General features: G+C 43.4%; 1 protein-coding gene across 2 annotated transcripts in view; it reads right to left on the bottom strand.

Moving 5' to 3' along the window:
• LOC119850170 (organic solute transporter subunit alpha-like) overlaps nucleotides 1–19,678 on the bottom strand; it is a 39,844-nt gene continuing 20,166 nt past the window's right edge. The window contains exons 2-8 of one of the 2 annotated variants that reach the window (XM_038388021.1): nucleotides 19,278–19,429; nucleotides 19,089–19,162; nucleotides 14,963–15,121; nucleotides 12,499–12,610; nucleotides 9,596–9,742; nucleotides 5,182–5,287; nucleotides 1–1,485 (exon numbers count right to left, since the gene is read on the bottom strand). In XM_038388021.1, coding sequence (XP_038243949.1) covers nucleotides 1,301–1,485; nucleotides 5,182–5,287; nucleotides 9,596–9,742; nucleotides 12,499–12,610; nucleotides 14,963–15,121; nucleotides 19,089–19,162; nucleotides 19,278–19,429 — 935 coding nt within the window. In that variant the 3' untranslated portion in view covers nucleotides 1–1,300. The remainder of the gene's footprint in view (nucleotides 1,486–5,181; nucleotides 5,288–9,595; nucleotides 9,743–12,498; nucleotides 12,611–14,962; nucleotides 15,122–19,088; nucleotides 19,163–19,277; nucleotides 19,430–19,678) is intronic. The other variant, XM_038388022.2, reaches the window with a different exon arrangement.

Here is a 19,678-nt window from a genome sequence, read left to right as displayed (position 1 = left end):
TGGGGGGGGAGCAATTATTTGAAAATGATTCCTTTTAATAAAAATACTTAGCTTTATATAAAAATTTGTATACATTATCTCAAAGCGCTTAAAGATAGTTAAACTATCTTAAAGCTAGTTAAGTATCATTATCCCCATTTTACAGATGGACACTAAGGCACAGTGGGTCAGTGGCAGAGCACAGAACATAACCCACCTCTCCTGCCTCCTAGTCCCATACCCGATCCATTGGATCACACTGCCTCCCATGGGGAGGACTATTGGTAGCTATTATTAAATAGTCATGAATGGTTACTGTGTGCTTACTGGTATAAAACAGTGGTTCTCAACCTGGGACATGCATACCCCTGAGGGTACGCAGAGGTCTTGCAGGGGGTACATCAAATCATCCAGGTATTTGCCTAGTTTTACAACTGGCTACATAAAATGCACAAGCGAGGTCAGTCCAAATTTAAATTTCATACAGACAAATGAGAAAGTAACCAATTTTTCAGTAATAGTGTGCTGTGACACTTCTGTATTTTTATGTCAATATTGTAAGCAAATAATTTTAAGTGAGGTGAAACTTGGGGTATGCAAGACAAATCAGCCTCCTGAACGGGGTACAGTATTCTGGAAAGATTGAGAATCACTGGTATAAAAAAGACAGGAAAAAGTGACAGCCCTCACCCAAAGAGCTTATCTTCTACTGAGTTGGATATCGCATGCAGGATGTGTTGGGATCTGAGAGGATATATTTACTGAGGTATGTTAGCTGTTGTGGGTTTGGTGAGAAGAGTGAGAATTGAGGAGGGATTTGAACAAAGAGATGGTGGGCACCTGAAGTGCTGGAACTGGGAGAGAGCTCCAAACAAGAGGTGGCTACATGAAATGAGGAAAAAACAAAAAAGAGCGAGTCTCCAGTGTTGCCGCATTGTATAAACATCATAATGTGTGCAAAACTGTATTATATCAATTCACATTTACACTGCAGGGTTCAAACAAGCTGATGGGACCCAAACTGTCTGACAACTGCATGAAATTATATGGAGACAGAAATCTCTCACTCTGTGTATGTATCTCTGGAAAATAAGAAGGTTTATCCTCCCACTTTTCGGTCCTTTCTGTCCAGGTCACAGGAATTTATAACAGAAGCTGTTCCAGCTTGGAAATCTGCTATTTGCAGTATAAGGATATAAAAGCTGCAATGGATGTCTCCTCAAGTAAAGCATATACATTAGTCAGGATCATGCCATGGCCAAGCTGAGTTGGGCTACAAGTATTGTCCCAGCTTTCACAAGCCAGCACATCCGTCCATTTTCTACACATTTTGGGTTCCATCTTCAATAAATTTACCATTTATGCTGATCTTGGTGTTCTGTTTATTGTCGCTAGTTTCCTGGTCAGTGCACTCTGGAAGTTCCAGATCATATCTTTTCCTATACACCACCCTTGAGATCAGTGTTATCAGAAACATTTCCATTATGAGGAGCTGTTGGTTCATATCTGGCAAAAAAAAAAAAAAAAGAAATCACGTCAGAATTGGGGAAGAAGAGAACAGTGGGTTTAACTCATCCCCATTTGCCCAAAGGGCATAGGCACTGACTTTTATTTTTCCCTGGGGGTGCTCCATCCCTGCTCTGCCCCAAAGCCTTGCCCCCACTCCACCCTTTCCCCTGAGGCCCCACCCTCGCTCCACCTCTTCCCATCCCCGCTCCACCCTCTTCCTGAGGCTCTGCCTTCGCTCTGCCTCTTCCCTCCACCACTTCAACCGCTCTTGGGGGGCCGCCACCCACCGACCGCTCACTGCTCTCCGCCCTCCGCTGAGAGCTCCCCCCAGCCACCAAACAGCTGATCAAGGGTGCCACCGAACAGCTGTGGCTGATGGGTGCTGAGCATCCACTATTTTTTTTCATGGATGCTTTAGCCCTGGAGCACCCACAGACTCAGCACCTATACCAAGGAAAGCAGCTTCCTTCTAAGCCAGCAGGTGGCTGTTGTAGCCCAGGTGGCATTCACCCCTGCAGAGAGTAGCCAGGATTTTCAGGCTAAGCTGCCAAAGAGCCACAGAAGCTCTGTAGGCAAAAGTTGCCTTCGGATGGGTTGAATCAGCACATCTCCTGGATGCCCAGGCCTCCCCCTCCCTAGCAAGTGTTGGTTTGGGGAGGGTGGGGGAAGGTTCCTGGCTCCTTCCAAAGATGAGACTGATGCTATTGCCTCCCATTTCTGGGTGGAGTTGCAGCTGGGAGCCTTGCTTCAGGGTTACACTGCTGGGAGATGGGAGTGAATAAGGTCTAAAGCCTGGTTTACACTTAAAAGTTAGGTCAACATAGCTATGGAGCTCAGGAATGTGAAAAATTCACAGCCCTGAGCGCCCTAGCTATGCCAACTTAACCCCTGATGTAGATGTGGCCCTGCTGATAGGACAATTTTTCCATTGACCTAGCTATCACCACTGAGGCAGGTAGATTACCGACTTCAATAGAAAAACCTTTTTCACCACTGTAGGAAGCATCTACTCCAGTGGTCCTCAATCTGTGGGGCACGCTGTGACTGTACCCCAAAGTAACACCTTGGTGCCCCCATATTCACCAGTGTTATAGAATTGCAACAAATCTTGTACAAAATATGTCTTGTAAGGTGTCAATGGAAAAGGTATAGTTTGCTGATTATGATTATCCTATTTGTATGCATGTATCATTTTTGTATCTGAAGTTATGAATATTGACTATGGGCCAGTATTTCAAATGTGTTTACTCCTGGGTAACACCCATAAAGTAGTTTACATCCAGGCTAGTCAACACATTGTGAATGGACTAATCAAGGAAAGGGCCCATCAATAAACACAATGGGCCATGGGAAAAGCTTTCCCCACACGATGGACTTTCCTATGAACGTTCTAGCCAGAATATGGGTAATGGCCCCTGCTAGGACTCATCCAAGCATGCAAGGGCATGTGATTTGATCATGTGACACTGGACTCCATCTTGTGCCTGTACTTTATTGTACAAACTGTGCTGGGGACTTTGCTTGGAACAAAGAAGTTCCCTCCACATGGAAGAAGCTATACAAGGGGGAAGTGACATCATTACTGGGCCTCACTCCTCCTACAACAAAACACCTGGAAACACCTTAGGAACAAAGACTGAACTGGGGATGTAGTCCCAGTCTAAAGGAATTTATAGCCTTTGTAAGGAAGCTTGTTGGACTGTATGTACCATCAGGGTGAGACACCGCTTGATTCAAATCCTGTCTAGTGTATAGAACTTAGATTGCAATTTTGTTTTGTTTTTTTCTTAGGTAACCAACTTTGATTTGTACGTTATCACTTACAATCACTTAAAATCTATCTTTCTGTAGTTAATAAAGCTGTTTTATATTTTCTACCTAAAACAGTGTGTTGTTTGAAGAGCAAAAGGGAAATCCGCTCAGGAACGGGGGTTGGTGCATTGGCCTCTCCACACTGAAGGCTGGACTGGGAAATAAACTTACACTGGTCAGGCTTTTGACCAGAGCAAGATGGTGAAGCTCTGGGGTCCTAGGATGGAGAGCTAGTTGGGGGACTGGCTGGAGCCACTCTATTGTTAGTCCATGAGTGGATAGGAAAAGCATTCATGTAACTGCAGCGGTGTTTGTCTCTGTCTGTGAATGTCTGTGTAAGTGCAGGATCTGGAGGGAGCTGCAGCTTGTCCCAGCAGCACAGTGAGTGAGGGAGCCCAGGCTGGTGAGACAGAAGGCTCAGTGATACCCCAGTTCCAGGTTGCACCCTGGGAAAGTCCGTCACACCTGCCCCCCTAGGCGGCACAGAGGAACTTTAGAGGGGCATGTGGCAGGCCTGGGCCAGCCCCCATGGGAGGGTGGGGAGGGAGAGCCACCCAGCCCTGCTCCACCCACAGCCACAGCTCCACTCCACCCCCTGCTCTGCCCCCCAGCCCAGCTCTGCCATCATTCGCTCTCTGCCCTGAGGCCAGCTCCACCTCTAGCCCCAGCTCCTCCCCCCTAGTTCTGCCCTCAGCTCCACCTTCAGTTCCAGCTCCTTTGCTGAACCAATTGCGCAGTAATGGAGTAAGGTGGGGCACGGACAGATTCCATTACGGGATGGGAAAGGCATGACAGGAAAAGGTTGGGCACCACTGGTCTATACTATGGGGCTGCAGCACCATAACAGTGCTGCTCTAGCGCCCATAGTGTAGACATGGCCTAACCCTCAGCTGAGTGGTATTTGTCTGTACTACGGTAACTTTTGAATACCACATCTGATCAATTCCAAAATTTCAGGGAAAATTCTAGGCATCAAAGAGCAGAAAATGGTAAAAAACAAAAGGGGAAAAACGGGGGACACACCACGCGCCTGGCATCTGGTTAGCAGAGTCACAGCTTCAAGCGCCTCCATAATTTTCTATAGATCAAAGAACCTGCTGATGGTAGCCATTAACACTTTCCAGCCTAAGGATGCCCATCTCATCTCTTTCCAGCCTCCCAAACGAGTTTAACATGCCAACAGCCTGAATGATATATCTCCCAACAGAAAGAAAAGAAATGAGGAATGTGGGGGGAAGACCGGAGTGGGGGGGCACAGAGGCACACACAATACCTTGTAGGATCAGCTCCTTAATTCTCACTATTTTGGAGTTCAGATCTCTGTAAAGTGCTTTGTTGCTCATTAAAGCACTTTTAGTAAATACATACTTTATCTCCCAGTAGATTTGTGGCTGTCCAACTTCAGAAACCTTTGAAGGGGCCTAATTTTCAAAGGCTCGATGTTCAGTACTTTATGAGATAAGACCCTTTACCACATCTCAGGTTAGACACTCAAAATCACTAGTCATTTTTCAAAATGTACAGTACTGCCAACCTCAAGCATTCAAAAATCATAAGATGGGCCCTAAAAAAACATGAGATAGTTTTTTTTTTAAATCTTATGATTTTTAATCCTAATATGTGTTGGATTTTTCTTCTTTGACGTCTGGTTTCTGAGTCATTATCGCTTATCTCTGCAACCAGGAGAGAGAGAGAGGTTTTTCTGGGAAAGCTGAAATGCTCATGTAACTGCAAGATGCCAGGAAACAGATATTTAAGGGAAATGCCAAAATGTCACAAGACACACATTAAAATCAAGAACGTTGGCAACACTGATTTCCAGGCCTTTATACATTTAAAAAATCACCCTTCCCCACTCTACAGCCCTCCAAAAGAACCTACATGCTCCTCTTGCTGAAGAAGCCAGAGGTGGTGCACAGGGAATAATTCCTTGCAAAGCCAGGATATTGATGATGGCTGCCTGGAGTTGGCTCAGAATGAGGACAAACTATGAAAAGAAACAAAGAAAAGGAGATTGATGCATCAGTACCACAGAAGGGCTGTAGTTCAGCACAGTGATCTTGCTTTCATGAAGAATATAAACTCCTCTTCTACCTTTCAGAGTAGCAGCCGTGTTAGTCTGTATTCGCAAAAAGAAAAGGAGTACTTGTGGCACCTTAGAGACTAACAAATTTATTAGAGCATAAGCTTTCGTGAGCTTGAAGTGAGCTGTAGCTCACGAAAGCTTATGCTCTAATAAATTTGTTAGTCTCTAAGGTGCCACAAGTACTCCTTTACTCTTCTATCTTGTTTCTCTCCTCTCCTCATCTCCTACCCTAAACCTGCCTCCTCTTCAGAATAAATCTTTTGGTGAAGGCAATATGGCTCACAGTTTGAAAATTAAATCAAACTTCCTAGCCGTAAAAAAGGTTTGACCTCAGCTCTTCAGTCTAAAAGTGCAATGGCTATGAGGCTGCCATTTGGGGTATCGATCAATATTTACTGCTTCATATCAGAATAAAACATAAGAAAAATGGAGTCTTACCAGCACTGTAATTATTAATTTGTACCCACCTGTACCAAGGGGGCAAGATTCTTCTGTTGCCCTACTCTGGTATGAGGTGTTGGAACACACACACACACAGCAGGGAGATGATGACTGATTCCTGCTAACTCACTGTGGCAGGGGTGACTCTTAAACTGTCCCCTAGTTAGAAAGAAAGTGACTTTTGGTGCAGAAGAAACTAGATTCTAGGACAGAGAGGTCTTTGCAGTGGAACCCAAGCTGGGGAAAGCCAAGCTGGGGGAAGAAAGGGCAGGGTGATGTGTGTGCATTGTTGTTGTTTGAGTAACCAATAAAGCCAAATGACAGGAAGGAAGTTTGGACTAAATTCTGTGGACCAGCTTTACAAAGGTGTATACGTGCATAAAGATGCAGATAGGAACCTAGTGGGATTCACAGACATGCTTAAACAGATTAGGGCCCAGATTTTTAAAGGTATTTAGGCACTGTTGTGCTCAATGTTGCAAAATCTAATTGATTTAGGAGCCTAGATCTCATTTTCAAAAGGGATTTAGACACACACAAGTCTAAATCCCATTGACAGTCAATGGGCAACACGTTTAAAATCTGGGCCTAGGTGCCTAACTCCCATTGAAGCCATTGTAGGCACCAGGCCTGCTTAGGTGCTTTTGAAAATCCCATTAGGTGCCTATCTGCATCTTTATGCACCTAAATACCCTTGTAAATCTGGCCTTTTGTGTATAAATTCTTCTTAGAGCAGGCTAGAAACATGGCCTGCTCCTTCAAACTTTTCTTGCACTGTTCCTCACCTGAGAACTTTCCCCCTGGGCTAGTCATTGTCTCACTAAGGAGTTCTTTCTGAACCCATGTCTCTAGTTGGCGTGTGACCAGAGCATTTTTGAAATTGGTCAGGAAAACTGAGCTTTGCTTACATTTACTGCAGAGAGTTCGCTGTCTCAGCATGTTCCCCGCCCTGCCCACAAAGTAATCAGTAAACAGATGTAAAAATCAAGAAATTCCTTAAGGCTAGTGAGAACAGAATAACATTCAACTGCTTTCTTGGGAACTGATAAGTGTGGAGGAGGGAAAGAAAATCTGTGGTTCAGTGTAAGATTATAAAATCCATTGCATAGGTTAAAATTATCAGAATTCCCCCATGAATACATTTCCCATAAAAATACAAAGACAAAAATGTTCTCATTCACCTCAAGTATTATTGTATTTACTAGTTTAGTGCTGATAGTGTCCAGGACACAGAGAAAGATTGTTCCTGTCTAAGGATTTTATAATCTAAGGGCCTGAAGCACTTCATACGAGGTGTAATATTTCTTTCTGTGAGTAGTGCCTTGAGTTTAATGGGACTGCTTGTGGTAGTAAGTCTGACTATTGAAAGTAAGTGTTGTATGAGCAGATGTGAAGGCCAGCTATGATCATGCAGAACAGATTTCAGGGCCACGTCATCAGGATGAATCACCCAGTGAAGTAATTTTTAAAAACAAACACATGCATGTGATCTCAGAATAGAGAGAGTGCTCTAGAGTGTGATACCTCTTAGTCTGTGCTGGCCTTCACCATATATCTTGGTGGACATCCAAAATATTTAGGGGGCACGTATGGAGTATCAGTGACTCACTAGCTTGAAATCGTGTTTAATTCCATGTTGAAGTTAATGTACAGGCTGACTTCAATTAAATAGGGTTGGGGGAACTAGCCTGAAAACTATCATAAATAGATCTATACCTGAGAGCAGGATCCAGTAAAAACTACATGCAGCTTTTCTATTGTGTTAGATGGTGAAAATCCTAAATACCAGAGTGAATTTAAAACTATACTGGTCCCAGATCCAAAAAAAATTTTTGCCATCTCCATCCTGCCAGACAAACAGCAATATCAGATGTGTGTTGCTGGATGGCATCCAGCTGCTGCCTGCCTCCTACCCGTTCCTTCAGGTCGTGTACTGACATGTACTGACTACTTGTGAGTGCCTCATGGACACAGGCTGCACCTCCTCATTGACAGCATATGGCCAGAGATACTATACAGCCTGCTGTACACTGACCTAAGCCTTCTCTACACTGAGTGTACAGCCCTAGTGTAGACACCAGTGTGTAACCCCTTTGGGGTTTAGAGAGAATGGCCCTTTTAAATCTGAGGGGGGTCCTGAGGGGAAGAAGGGTTGATTGTTCCAGGAAGAGGAAGTTCCATTTTGGGAGGGGTGGGCATGGAGAGAAGGGAAACGACAGTCTGCAGCTCCAGACTGCAGCGATGGGGCCCTCACAGAGTGAAGCAGCCAGGAACCTGCCTGAAGCCTGGGAGGGACAGAGCGGCCGACTGGGGGCACCCCAGGACAGGAGCCAGGAGGAGCACCATGCCAGAGTGGAATCACCTGAGAAACAGGAACTGGATTCAGGATCACTGTAGCCTAGAGCTGTATGGTGCCCAGAGTACTGGGGATTGTGACCTTGCACTGGGAATAAGGAGGGAAGCTGTAGCTAGCTAAGTAGGGAGGTTGCTGCTCTGTGTGGGATTGCACAGAGTGGCAGAAGAGGGCACTGGAGGGGTTTGTTGGGGAAAGTTCACTGGTGCCCAAGATGACCAGGAGCACCCAAGACTCGCTGCCAGACTGGAACTCTGCCCGGAACTCCTGAACTCTGAGCGCAGATGCAGTGCTTGGTGTCTGCCCTTTCAGACTGGGGTACCGCTGGGCCCGTGGGGCCTCGTGGTTGGTGTAACGCTTTTTTACCGCTCCCCCGATCTTCCCTCTTCTTCTTCTTCTCCTCCTCCATTCATCCCCCTGTAAATAAATATTTCCCTCTCCTGTATTCATTGTACTGTTCCGGTGTGTGCGTGTGTTCATATCGGGGGGTGTGGAACAACGTGTCCCTAAGGCAGAAGGGACTTTCCCTGCTGCATTCCTGTGTGCCCCTTTTCCTGGCCAGAGCTGCCTGCAGAGCAGACTCCATCTTGGCCACGAGGATGCCAAAGTTACAACTTAGTGTGACTTGTACTCGGTCAACTTAGTGAGGTAAACTGCCCCGGTGTGAGTCATGGTTTACAGTTCTGGCCATGGCATTTACACTAAGGTTTTTCACAGACACAGACAAGGCCTTACAGTATCACCTCCTAGGGATGCCCACAGACGGCAGGGCCACAATAAGAGGATCCTGACTCAATCCTTTCTTGAGGATGGAGGTACCTTTCATGGGTTTCTTTAATATGGAAAATGGATAGAACTAAATCCAGCCCATATCTGGCCCCACTCTATTATTCAGTGGTTTCCTGCCAATGTTTTTATTATTGTCTTATTCTCATTTGTAGACTGGCCAAGAAAAATAACTAACATCACAGAAACAGCAGCATGTTGCAACAATTGAAACAAGAAGAACCACCCCCCAATTCCAGAACCCTTCCCAACTTTTAAAGTACACACTAGAATTTTAACATTTTATTACAGGATACACCATGAGACTTCCTTTATGCTGAGAAAAGAAAGCTCAGCTCTGTGCTATTTTTCCCCACAGCCCAAGGAAGAATGGATTATAAATATTTCTCAATTCTCCAGCATTATACAAAGACCAGATGCAAGTTAATACAAGTTGAGCATGAATAAGAACAACACTTCAAAGAGAAACCACATCTTTAACCAATCAAAGGGTGTACCTTTGTACAGTAAGTTTTAAATTACAGTCTTTGAACTGAGAAGCAATACACTGTACCAAATTCTGCCCAGGTCTTGGGTTATTCTATATCAACAGCAATGCAAATACTGAACTGAAATGTGAAGATTCTCACCTCATAAAGTGCAAACTTATGGGTGATCTTCTTACAGTTAAGAAGAACTCGAACTTGTTGAAACATGATTCCAATCGGCCATAGAGCACTGATTGTAAGGACACCGACGAAGCAGTTAATCCATATTGCAGCTCCATTAGGAGTTAACTAAAAAGCAAATTAAACAGGCATATGGATAAAACTTGGCAACTATGAAAACATGCAAAAAATAAAACACCTGTTTCTATTTTTATGAAAGCTGCAATCAACAGCAGAGGCTCCTGGGATTTGCACTGGAAACTGCTCTGGGGACACTACCAACAGAAGGGATAATACGGAATGCAGTACTTGATCACCAATCAGCCAGTGGCCTGCAAAACTGGTAGGACCTGGGAAGGTGATGAAAAGCTAGATTCTTCCAGAACCTGAGCACCGTCCCTCTCCCGTCAACACCAGTGGGAGTTGCTGGTGCTCAGCATCTTGCAGGATCAAGCCCAGAATGACCCACCAGAGGCTTCTTCTGAAAGACAAATTGTCTCCCCCAGAAGCTGCAAAGATATTTTAGGTTATATTTGTACTGCTGTAAAATAAATACAAAAGGCTTTATTATTACTACTACTCTGACTCACGCAGCATGTCTTTTTTTTGTAAGAGTTCCAGACTTTTGAGGTGGTATGTAGACATTTAGATTCCAGGCCAGTACTCAGCACCTACTGATCCTGTGACCAGGGAGCTCGTCAAGTGAAGTATGGCTTACAGTGACCAACCTTTTAACATTTTTTGAGAGGCCCCTTATTTTGAAGTTTTCAGGGGACCCCGTTTAACTTTGGGGACAGTCCTGTTTGCAAAACTCCCAGGCAGCTCCTTTGCTGGAGTTTTCACCTACAAATAACTGCATTTTTGCTACAGTGGAAAGAGGTAAAAATTTGGCTTGAAAACAGTCTTTGCTTTTTGTGAATGGGAGAAAATATGCTGAGTCCACTGGCTTTAGCAGTGGTGTAATTGTCCTCAGACTTGTCTTGCCTTTTGTGTATTTTAACAATCCATTCGATTTTATAGGACAGAGTCAACAGAACAGGCAGTTCAGATTTATCTTTATTCACATGCTTCTCGGCTTGGTGATTTACAGAGAACATGAAAAGCAGTTTCGTCATTCAAGGAAGGCCAAGGGGATCTTACCACAGACTGGATAATTCTCCAGGGTGCCACCAGACACTGGGAAGGAGAAGCAGGCCGTGGCGTATGTGGAGTGAGTTGCACGATGGGTGCCACACAGATGTGTGAATGGAGTCAGAGGAGGATTAAAGAGAAGGTGGTTGTCTGATGATGATTTTGAATCCACAAGTGGAGTTGGCTGGAATTTTTCAAACTAAATCTCTTAGAAATTTGAACTTTTTACACAAATAGAATGTTTCACAAAGACTTTTTTTTAATTTTCTGTTTTTTTGGAAATTTTCCAATGGAAATGTTTAATGGAAAAAATCGTCCTTGAGGGACAGCATTGTCTAGGGAGTAGGGCTGGAGCGTGAGCTAGGAAACCTGTGTTCTATTCCTGATTCTGCCATTGACATGCTATGTGACCTTGAACAAGTCATTTCCCCTTACTATGCCTCAGTTTCCCTTCCGACCTCTAGTGTGCCTTGTCTGTTTAGATTGCGAACTCTTCCAGGCAGGGATCATCTTTCACTATGTGTTTGTACAGCACCCAGAGATCTGATCTTGGTTGAGGTCGCTAAAGGTACGTCTACACAGCAAGTGGCAGCCCACAGCAGCAAGTCTACACAGACCTGGGCTTGTGCTGCCATGCTAAAAATAACTGTGTAGACAGTGCTTTTTAGTTGTGACTCCAGCTGGAGCTTGGGCTCTGAAGCCCACCCCTCACCCTAGGCTTCAGACCCCGAACTCCAGCCAGAGCTGCAACATCTACACAGCTATTTTTAGCATGGTAGCGCAAGCCCCACAAGCCCAAGTCTGTTGACCCAGACTCAGAAGCTGGGCGCTGCAGGCTGTGTAGACATACCCTAAGTGTAAGATAAATAAATAATAGCCACTTGTTGGCTATTCGTCAGAATATTTGAGGGGCTTGGAGGTTTTCTATTGCCAATTTGAAGTGGTCAGATGAACCATACGATGGGATTTTTCCAAAACTGAAAAATGAGAACATGAAAAATCTGATCATTGCAAAATACAATGGAATGGAAAACTCATTCGAATTTGCAGACATTTCTAAGAGAGATTGTATTTTTCACCTAGCTCTGAGATGATGTCTACCTCAAGCAGTGGGCCGCACTACAAAAAAGTTTGAGAAGCCTTGTCTGGGGCACGGTTAATGCAGACACTACCATTTACGTAAATTCTGTGACAGTGCTAGTGCTGTCTAAATGGTCCTGGTTCTTGGTTCAACACATTTGTTTAAACACACTTGGCCCATTCTCTGTTGCCTTGCAACTTATGTAATTATTAGTGTAAGGAACTCACCTGTATAGCCTGTGCAGAGCTTGTAATGGAATTAGTATAGCTTACCCCTGATTGGTCATTGCCCACCCAAGGCCGTCCACATCAGCTGAATAGGAACTCAGTGAGTGCCAGTCCCTGGCTGTTCAATGCCACAGGTCCCTGGCTCCTCACCTGCTTGGTACTGTGCTCTTGGCATAAAGCTGGACACTCCTTCAGCTGCACCCGAACCTGTTGTGAGCATTGTTTTCTTGCATGACAACCGGCAGCCGTTCAAGGTGATTGTAGGATGCTGCTTTACACTGAGTCCGCGCAAGCATAAATGACAGCACAATATGCAGTGGAATAATGAATTGGGTCTGCTGTTCATATGATGCTGGTTAGTACATAAACCTAGCTCTTTAGATACTCATTGTCAAGCCAAAGTTTACAAGCTTGGTGGGCAATGGCTGATTAGAATATTTACTTACATCAGAAAGGCTGTAGTTTCCATTGGTCCAAAGCACTATTGACAGAAACATTAGCACAGGTCGCAGGAAAGCAAGTTGAAAGGTCCCCAACTTCAGCAGAAACAGGGTTCGTCTGACAAGTCAAAAAAACACCACTGCTCAATACCTTGTTAATAAGCTTAACAAAACTTCACTATTGTCTAATCGTAGAGGCCCCACATTTTCCATGTGTACTGTACATGGCCAAAATCTGGCAAGGAACATCTTCTAGAACCTAAATAGCTTGTCTAGAACAGGGGTTCTCAAACTGGGGGTTGCGAGCTGTCAACTTCCACCCCAACCCCACTTTGCCTCCAGGATTTATAATGGTGTCAAATATGTAAAAAAGTGGTTTTCATTTATAAGGAGGGTCACGCTCAGAGGCTTGCTATGTGAAAGGGGTCACCAGTACAAAAGTTTGAGAGCCACTGGTCTAGAATTCTCCAATTTTTCACAGCATACTGAAAGATATAGACAAACTTAGCAGAACTGGCACAAACTAATGTGTTTTGCTCCATTGCTGGCTCTGCAGCAGTAGTTCAGTAACTAATGGAGCTGTGCAAAAGGTGATGTAGTAGAGTCTACGGGGGAGCCAAGGGCAGAATAGCTAGCACCTGAAATATGACATTAGCTCCTCCACTGCAGCCATACTGTCCCAACCTTCTGCTACAGTGGGCAAGTTGGTGCTTCACTACCAGCATTAAACTTAATGGCAAGTTACCATAGAGCAGTGATTCTCAGACTTTTGTACTGGTGACCCCTTTCACAAACCAAGCCTCTGAGTGCGATCCCGCTTATAAATGAAAAACACTTTTTAACATATTTAACCCCATTATAAATGTTGGAGGCAAAGCAGGGTTTGAGAGGGAGGCTGACAGCTCATGACCCCCCCATGTAATAACCTCGCGACCCCCTGATGGGTCCCAACCCCCAGTTTGAGAATCCCTGCCATAAATCTTTAGTCCTTGTCTACAGAAACCATGTCACATATGGTGGCTTCTTCCTAATTCCACCCTTCCTGATTAGCGAACCCCCAGTCTTCTGGTAGTCCAGGAAAGCAGGGGTTTTGCAGGATCAGGAGAGAGGATCAGCATTTTCCAGAATATTCCTCCATGAACACTGTTCATTAGCCATCCACTTTTCCTCCTCAGTCAAAGGAAATCATCCACCTTTGATCACTACACTACCTAGCCCCAGCAGGACAGATGGTGCACACGTCCCTCTTTTCAGTGTGTCACAATCACAGACCCAGAAAACGTCCTTTAGATTTTAACAATGGTTTAAAAATACCATAAGGAAAAGGTGCAGGGACAGGGAGAGGAAAGGGGAAGACCCTTGCCACTCAGATACATGAAAGCTGATCTATCTGAACTATCTAAGTGCACACTGGGCAGGTCTAGCTCCTGATCCCCTTTTCTTTGTCAACTTTATTATTCCTCATCTATTTCCCAGCTCTCACTCTCTCTCTCTCTCTCGTTATTTTGGTCTTCGCTGTTGTGCCCTTGGCCCCTCAGACACTCAACCTAATGAAGGCTCAGCAGCCAGCCATTTAATGTGTAATGTGATATATTAATGAACCTTGATTTATTATAATTGCTTAATTAATACAGCCATAATTACATCATTACAGTGGTAATTTTACTCCCGCAAATAATTACAGAACTATAAACGGTACAAACAAATGTGAAATGGGCTGAGACAGGTTACCCGATTAGTGCATTTGCCCTTTCAAGCATTTGGAGAATTGTGTGACAACAGAGCAATTGTTGCTGATAAAAACCTCTTACTGTACCTCCCCTTCCCCTGTTCCTGACCCTTATCGCTCTTATCTGCACTAGTCTGTCTTATGTATCATCCTTATTTGTTATTTAAAAAAAAAAAAAAAAAAAAAAAAAGCTATGTTCAGCCAAACAAGAGACACCTGCAGGAGGGGCCAGAGGAGGCTGAAATTTTCAAGACGTCATCCTCTGTACTGGAAGAAGCTTAGAGAGCTCAAGAGTAGGTAGAAGGCAAGGCCTCCCAACCCTAGGTACCGATGAGAAGGAGCCCACTACAGGTCTACAGAGGTAGGAGGCATCCCACAAAGATAGCCATCCTTCTGCCCACTGGCAGCATGACTCCAGCAACAGCCACACTTTCACTGAAAGGCTGAATGTCCACTCGGTTGACCAAGAATTGTCTGGTCCCCAACTCCAAGCCCTTCCACCCCAAAACAGTGGAGGATAGCTGCATGGTGCAAGCTGAAAGAGTAAATTTTGACGTGGCCCCATAATGATAATACACCTTAAAATAGACAGCATGAGATTCACAGAGGTGACGCATCCAATATGCGCCAGGTGCAAATTTTCTCTGAAGCAGGAAGACCCAGTATCATATGTATGGCTCTGCTAAGTTGCTGGTTTCTGACACCAGTACTCTAGCTGGGGAGCTCTAAAGCAAAACTCACCTAGTGATGTGTATGTGAGGGAGGCAAAGGCAATAGCAACAGCAGGGACCTGTGCTGATCTTGAAACGATCATTTGCAAATCTAGTGAGAAATAACTTTTGACCTCCACACTCTTTAATCATCATCAGCATGAACTTGTGGGTCACAATGGCAAAAAAACTGGAAGAGAAAAAATATCAGGTTAGACATACACAATGTGCATGTGCTCTTTGTATACCAGCATAGACACCATTCTGCATCTATACCAGCATAGACAGGCATCTTTAACCATCCTACTCCAGGAATTTGCAATGCTGACATTTCCTAAAAAGTCTGTTATAAATAGTAATATTTAGCGCTAATTGCATAGAAACATTACTTAACAAGGGCAGGCTGAGTTAAGTATTAATTTCATTTTACAGATAAGGAAATTGAGACAGAGCAACTAAATGATTTGCCTAAGGCCACATAGCATGTAGGTGGGAGAGTCAGCATTAGAATGCAGGAGCTTCTAGCTCCCACCCTAGTGCTCTAGCCATTAGACTCTGCTGCCTCCGCTTTTTGTACTGTTTTTCTGCTTGTTGGCTGAGCTCTCACCAATGCAGTCATACTTGGTACCCACACAGTCAGAACCTTGTAAGCAAATCACATTTGGCCTTCAAAATTTTAATTTTAAGTATACAGCCTATGATTGTCCTATGATTTGATGGGCAGGGATGGTGTCCCTAGCCTCTGTTTGCCAGAAGCTGGGAATGGGTGACAAGGGATTGATCACTTGATGGTTACCTGTTCTGTTCATTCCCTCTGAAGCACCTGGCATTGGCCACTGTCAGAAGACAGGATACTGAACATAAGAACGGCCATACTGGGTCAGACCAAAGGTCCATCAAGCCCAGTATCCTGTCTTCTGACAGGGGTCAATGGCAGGTGCCCCAAAGGGAATGAACAGAACAGATAATCATCAAGTGATCCATCACCCAATCCCAGCTTCTGCCAAGCAGAGGCTTGGGACACCATTCCTGCCCGTCCTGGCTAATAGCCATTGATGGACCTATCTTCCATGAATCTATCTAGCTCCCTTTTGAACCATGTTATAGTATTTGCCTTCACAACACCCTCTGGCAAGGAGTTCCAGAGGTTGACAATGCGTTGCGTGAAAAAATACTTTGTGTTTGTTTTAAACCTGCTACCTATTAATTTCATTTGGTGGCCCCTTGTTCTTGTATTATGAAAAGGAGTAAACAACACTTCCTTATTTACTTTCTCTATACCACTCATGATTTTATAGACCTCTATCATATCCCCCCTTAGTCTCCTCTTTTCCAAGCTGAAAAGTCCCAGTCTTATTAATCTCTCCTCATACAGAAGCTGTTCTATACCCCTAATAATTTTTGTTGCCCTTTTCTGAACTTTTTTCAATTCCAATATATCTTTTTTGAGATGGGGTGACCACATCTGCATGCAGTATTTAAGGTGTGGGCGTACCATGGATTTATATAGAGGCAATATGATATTTTCTGTCTTATTATCTATCCCTTTGTTAATGATTCCCAATATTCTGTTTGCTTTTTTGACTGCCGCTGTACATAGAGTGGATGTTTTCAGAGAACTATCCACAATGACTCCAAGATCTCTTTCTTGAGTGATAACAGCTAATTTAGACCCCGTCATTTTATATGTATAATTGGGATTATGTTTTCCAATGTGCATTACTTTGCATTTATCAACATGAAATTTCATCTGCCATTTTGTTGCCCAGACATGCCTTTTTGTGAGATCCTTTTGTAGCTCTTCACAGGCTGCCTGGGACTTAACTATCTTGAGTTGTTTTGTATCATCTGCAAATTTTGACACCTCACTGTTTACCCCTTTTTCCAGATCATTTATGAATATGTTAAATTCATAGGACTGGGCCTAGTACAGATCCCTGGGGGACACCACTATTTACACCTCTCCATTCTGAAAACGGACCAGTTATTCCTACCCTTTGTTTCCTATCTTTGAACCAGGTACCAATCCATGAGAGAACCTTCCCTCTTATCGTATTACTGCTTATTTTGCTTAAGAGCCTTTAGTGAGGGACACTGTCAAAGAAATTTAGATTTCTGAAAAATCTAAATACACTATATCCACTGGATCTCCTTTGGCCCTCTCAAAGAATTCTAGTAGATTGGTGAGGCATGATTTCTCTTTACAAAAACCGTGTTGACTATTTCCCAACAAATTATGTTCATCTATGTTGTCTGACCATTTTGTTCTTTACGATAGTTTCAACCAATTTGCCTGTTACTGAAGTGAGGCTTACTGACCTTTAGTTGCCAGGGTCACCTCTGGAGCTCTTTTTAAAAATTGGTGTCACATTAGCTATCCTCCAGTCATTTGGTACAGAAGCTGATTTAAATGATAGGTTATAGATGAAATTTAGTAGTCCTGAAATTTCACATTTGAGTTCCTTTAGAACTCTTGGGGAATACCATCAGGTCCTGGAGACTTATTACTGTTTAGTTTATCAATTTGTTCCAAAACCTCCTCCAATGACACCTCAATTTGGGACAGTTCCTCAGATCTGTCACCCAAAAAGAATGGTTTGGGAATCTCCCTTACATCCTCAACAGAGAAGACTGATGCAAAGAATTTATTTAGTTTCTCTACAATGGCGTTATCATCTTTGAGTGCTCCTTTAGCATCTTGATCATCCTGTGGCACCACTGGTTGTTTAGCAGGCTTTCTGCTTTGATGTATTGAAAAAAAAATTTTGCTATTATTTTTGGAGTCTTTGGCTAGCTGTTCTTCACATTCTTTTTTGGTCTTTCTAATTATATTTTTACACTTCATTGGCCAGAGTTTATGCTCTTTTCTATTTTCCTCCTTAGGATTTATCTTCCACTTTTTAAAGGATGCCTTTTTGCCTCTCACTGCTTCTTTGACTTTGTTGTTTAACCATGGGGGCTCTTTTTTGGTTCTCTTACTATGTGTTTTAAATTGGGGTATACATTTAAGTTGAGCCTCTATTATGGTGTCTTTAAAAAGTTTCCACACAGCTTGCAGGGATTTTATTTTTGGTACTGTACCTTTTAATTTCTGTTTCACTAACCTCCTCATTTTTGTGTAGTTCCCCTTTCTGAAATTAAATGCTACAGTGTTGGGCCACTGTGGAGTTTTTCCCACCAGAGGGACTCAGATCCTGGGCTTGATGGGCTAGATAGACCTTTGGTCTGACCCAGTATGGCCATTCTTATTATTTTGCTTTCTTTTTATAAGTATTTTTAGCATCACGCATACTTCTAGAATTAAAGTTGGGAATCTAATAATATGGCAGAGACTTGCATGATAATATGGCAGAGACTTTATGTCAGACCCAGATTCAGCCAGTGAGAATTTGCATTTACCATCCAAATAAAAGCAACTTAATTAATAAGCATTGCTCCATCTTGTTTTATTCCATCTCAGACTCATAGTAAATGCAGCCAGAAGTCACGAGAAGTTAAAGGGGAGATCTGCAAAAACTTTATGTGATTTAGGAGCACAATTCCCATTGACTTGCCAATGGAACTTGTGCTCCTAAATCACTTAGACAGCTTTGAAAAATCCCACACTATAACCTTCAACCTTTCAGCCTCTGCCTTAAAGTTAGAGTTTATAATAGTTGCACCATTACCTCTAGGGAACAGAGACCACAATTCTTCATCCTCCCCTTTACATGTCACAGCTGTCAAACCCTCACCCAGAGCTTTTATCAGGACATGTATGGAACATTTTCTCATTGATATACTCACTGAAGGTTCACTTGCCTTCATTAATAAAAGGCCCATAGAGTGCATCATTAATAAAAGCACGGTGAAAAGTCATAGGTCAGAGTCTCATTCTACATGGCACTGAGAGAGATAAAGGAACGACTCTACTTCAAGGCTGCTGTCAATCAAAGGGATCAATTATTTTCTTTCATTCTGCAGTTCCCACACTAAGAGGCCTGTAGTACTGGAAATTCGTTTTTTTATTTTTCTCCCTCCCTGCTAAAACAGTTGCCAGCAGATTTCGTCTCAAACTAAACATCTATTATTAAATTTACAAAATGACTATGTTTACCTAGTGCTAGAGGCTGTTTAAAGGCAGAAAATTCAGGGTTCACAGAAACAAGAATACATACACTGCTGCAGTGAAATCTGTAAACATTGTTGAACGAGGAATCCACATCCCGATGCATGATGTAGTAGCTATAACCTGGACAGAAAGACAGGAGGGGTCAGAGATAAAAGAGGTTTATGCATTAACTACAGCATCTTTAGAGAAAGGGTCTTTTTGATATGCAGTTGAATTTTTTTCTCCCTGCTCTTACCGGAGCCGCTGCATTTATCCAAATAAAAATCGTCCTTTTAGAGGATGGGGTTTTCCTGTAGATATAAAACACTTCCTCTGCAAACACCAGGTTGGCTATTAGTGTCATTAGAGTCAAGATGGCAAAGAGAAATATACCTGTTAGATCAAGGCCTGCAAAAAAGAAAAAAAAGACACATTTTATTTTCGGAGCGTAACATGTTCAGTGTCAGAAAGTGCCTCAAAAAGAAGTTTTAGGCCCCACTCCTGCAAAGGCTTTCTGAACTTGACGCACTGACATTGACTTCAATGGGATGCCTCGCAGTGCATCAGGTTAAGCTCATGAGTAAGTATTTGCAGGATCTAGCTCTCAGGCTTCATATTCATCTTGGTGCATACACATGTACCTCCAACAGCAAAGTG

The sequence above is a fragment of the Dermochelys coriacea genome, chromosome 1, assembly GCF_009764565.3.
Source record: "Dermochelys coriacea isolate rDerCor1 chromosome 1, rDerCor1.pri.v4, whole genome shotgun sequence".
In the NCBI taxonomy this organism is placed as follows: Eukaryota; Metazoa; Chordata; order Testudines; family Dermochelyidae; genus Dermochelys; species Dermochelys coriacea.
This window is presented reverse-complemented; position numbering and strand designations above follow the sequence as displayed.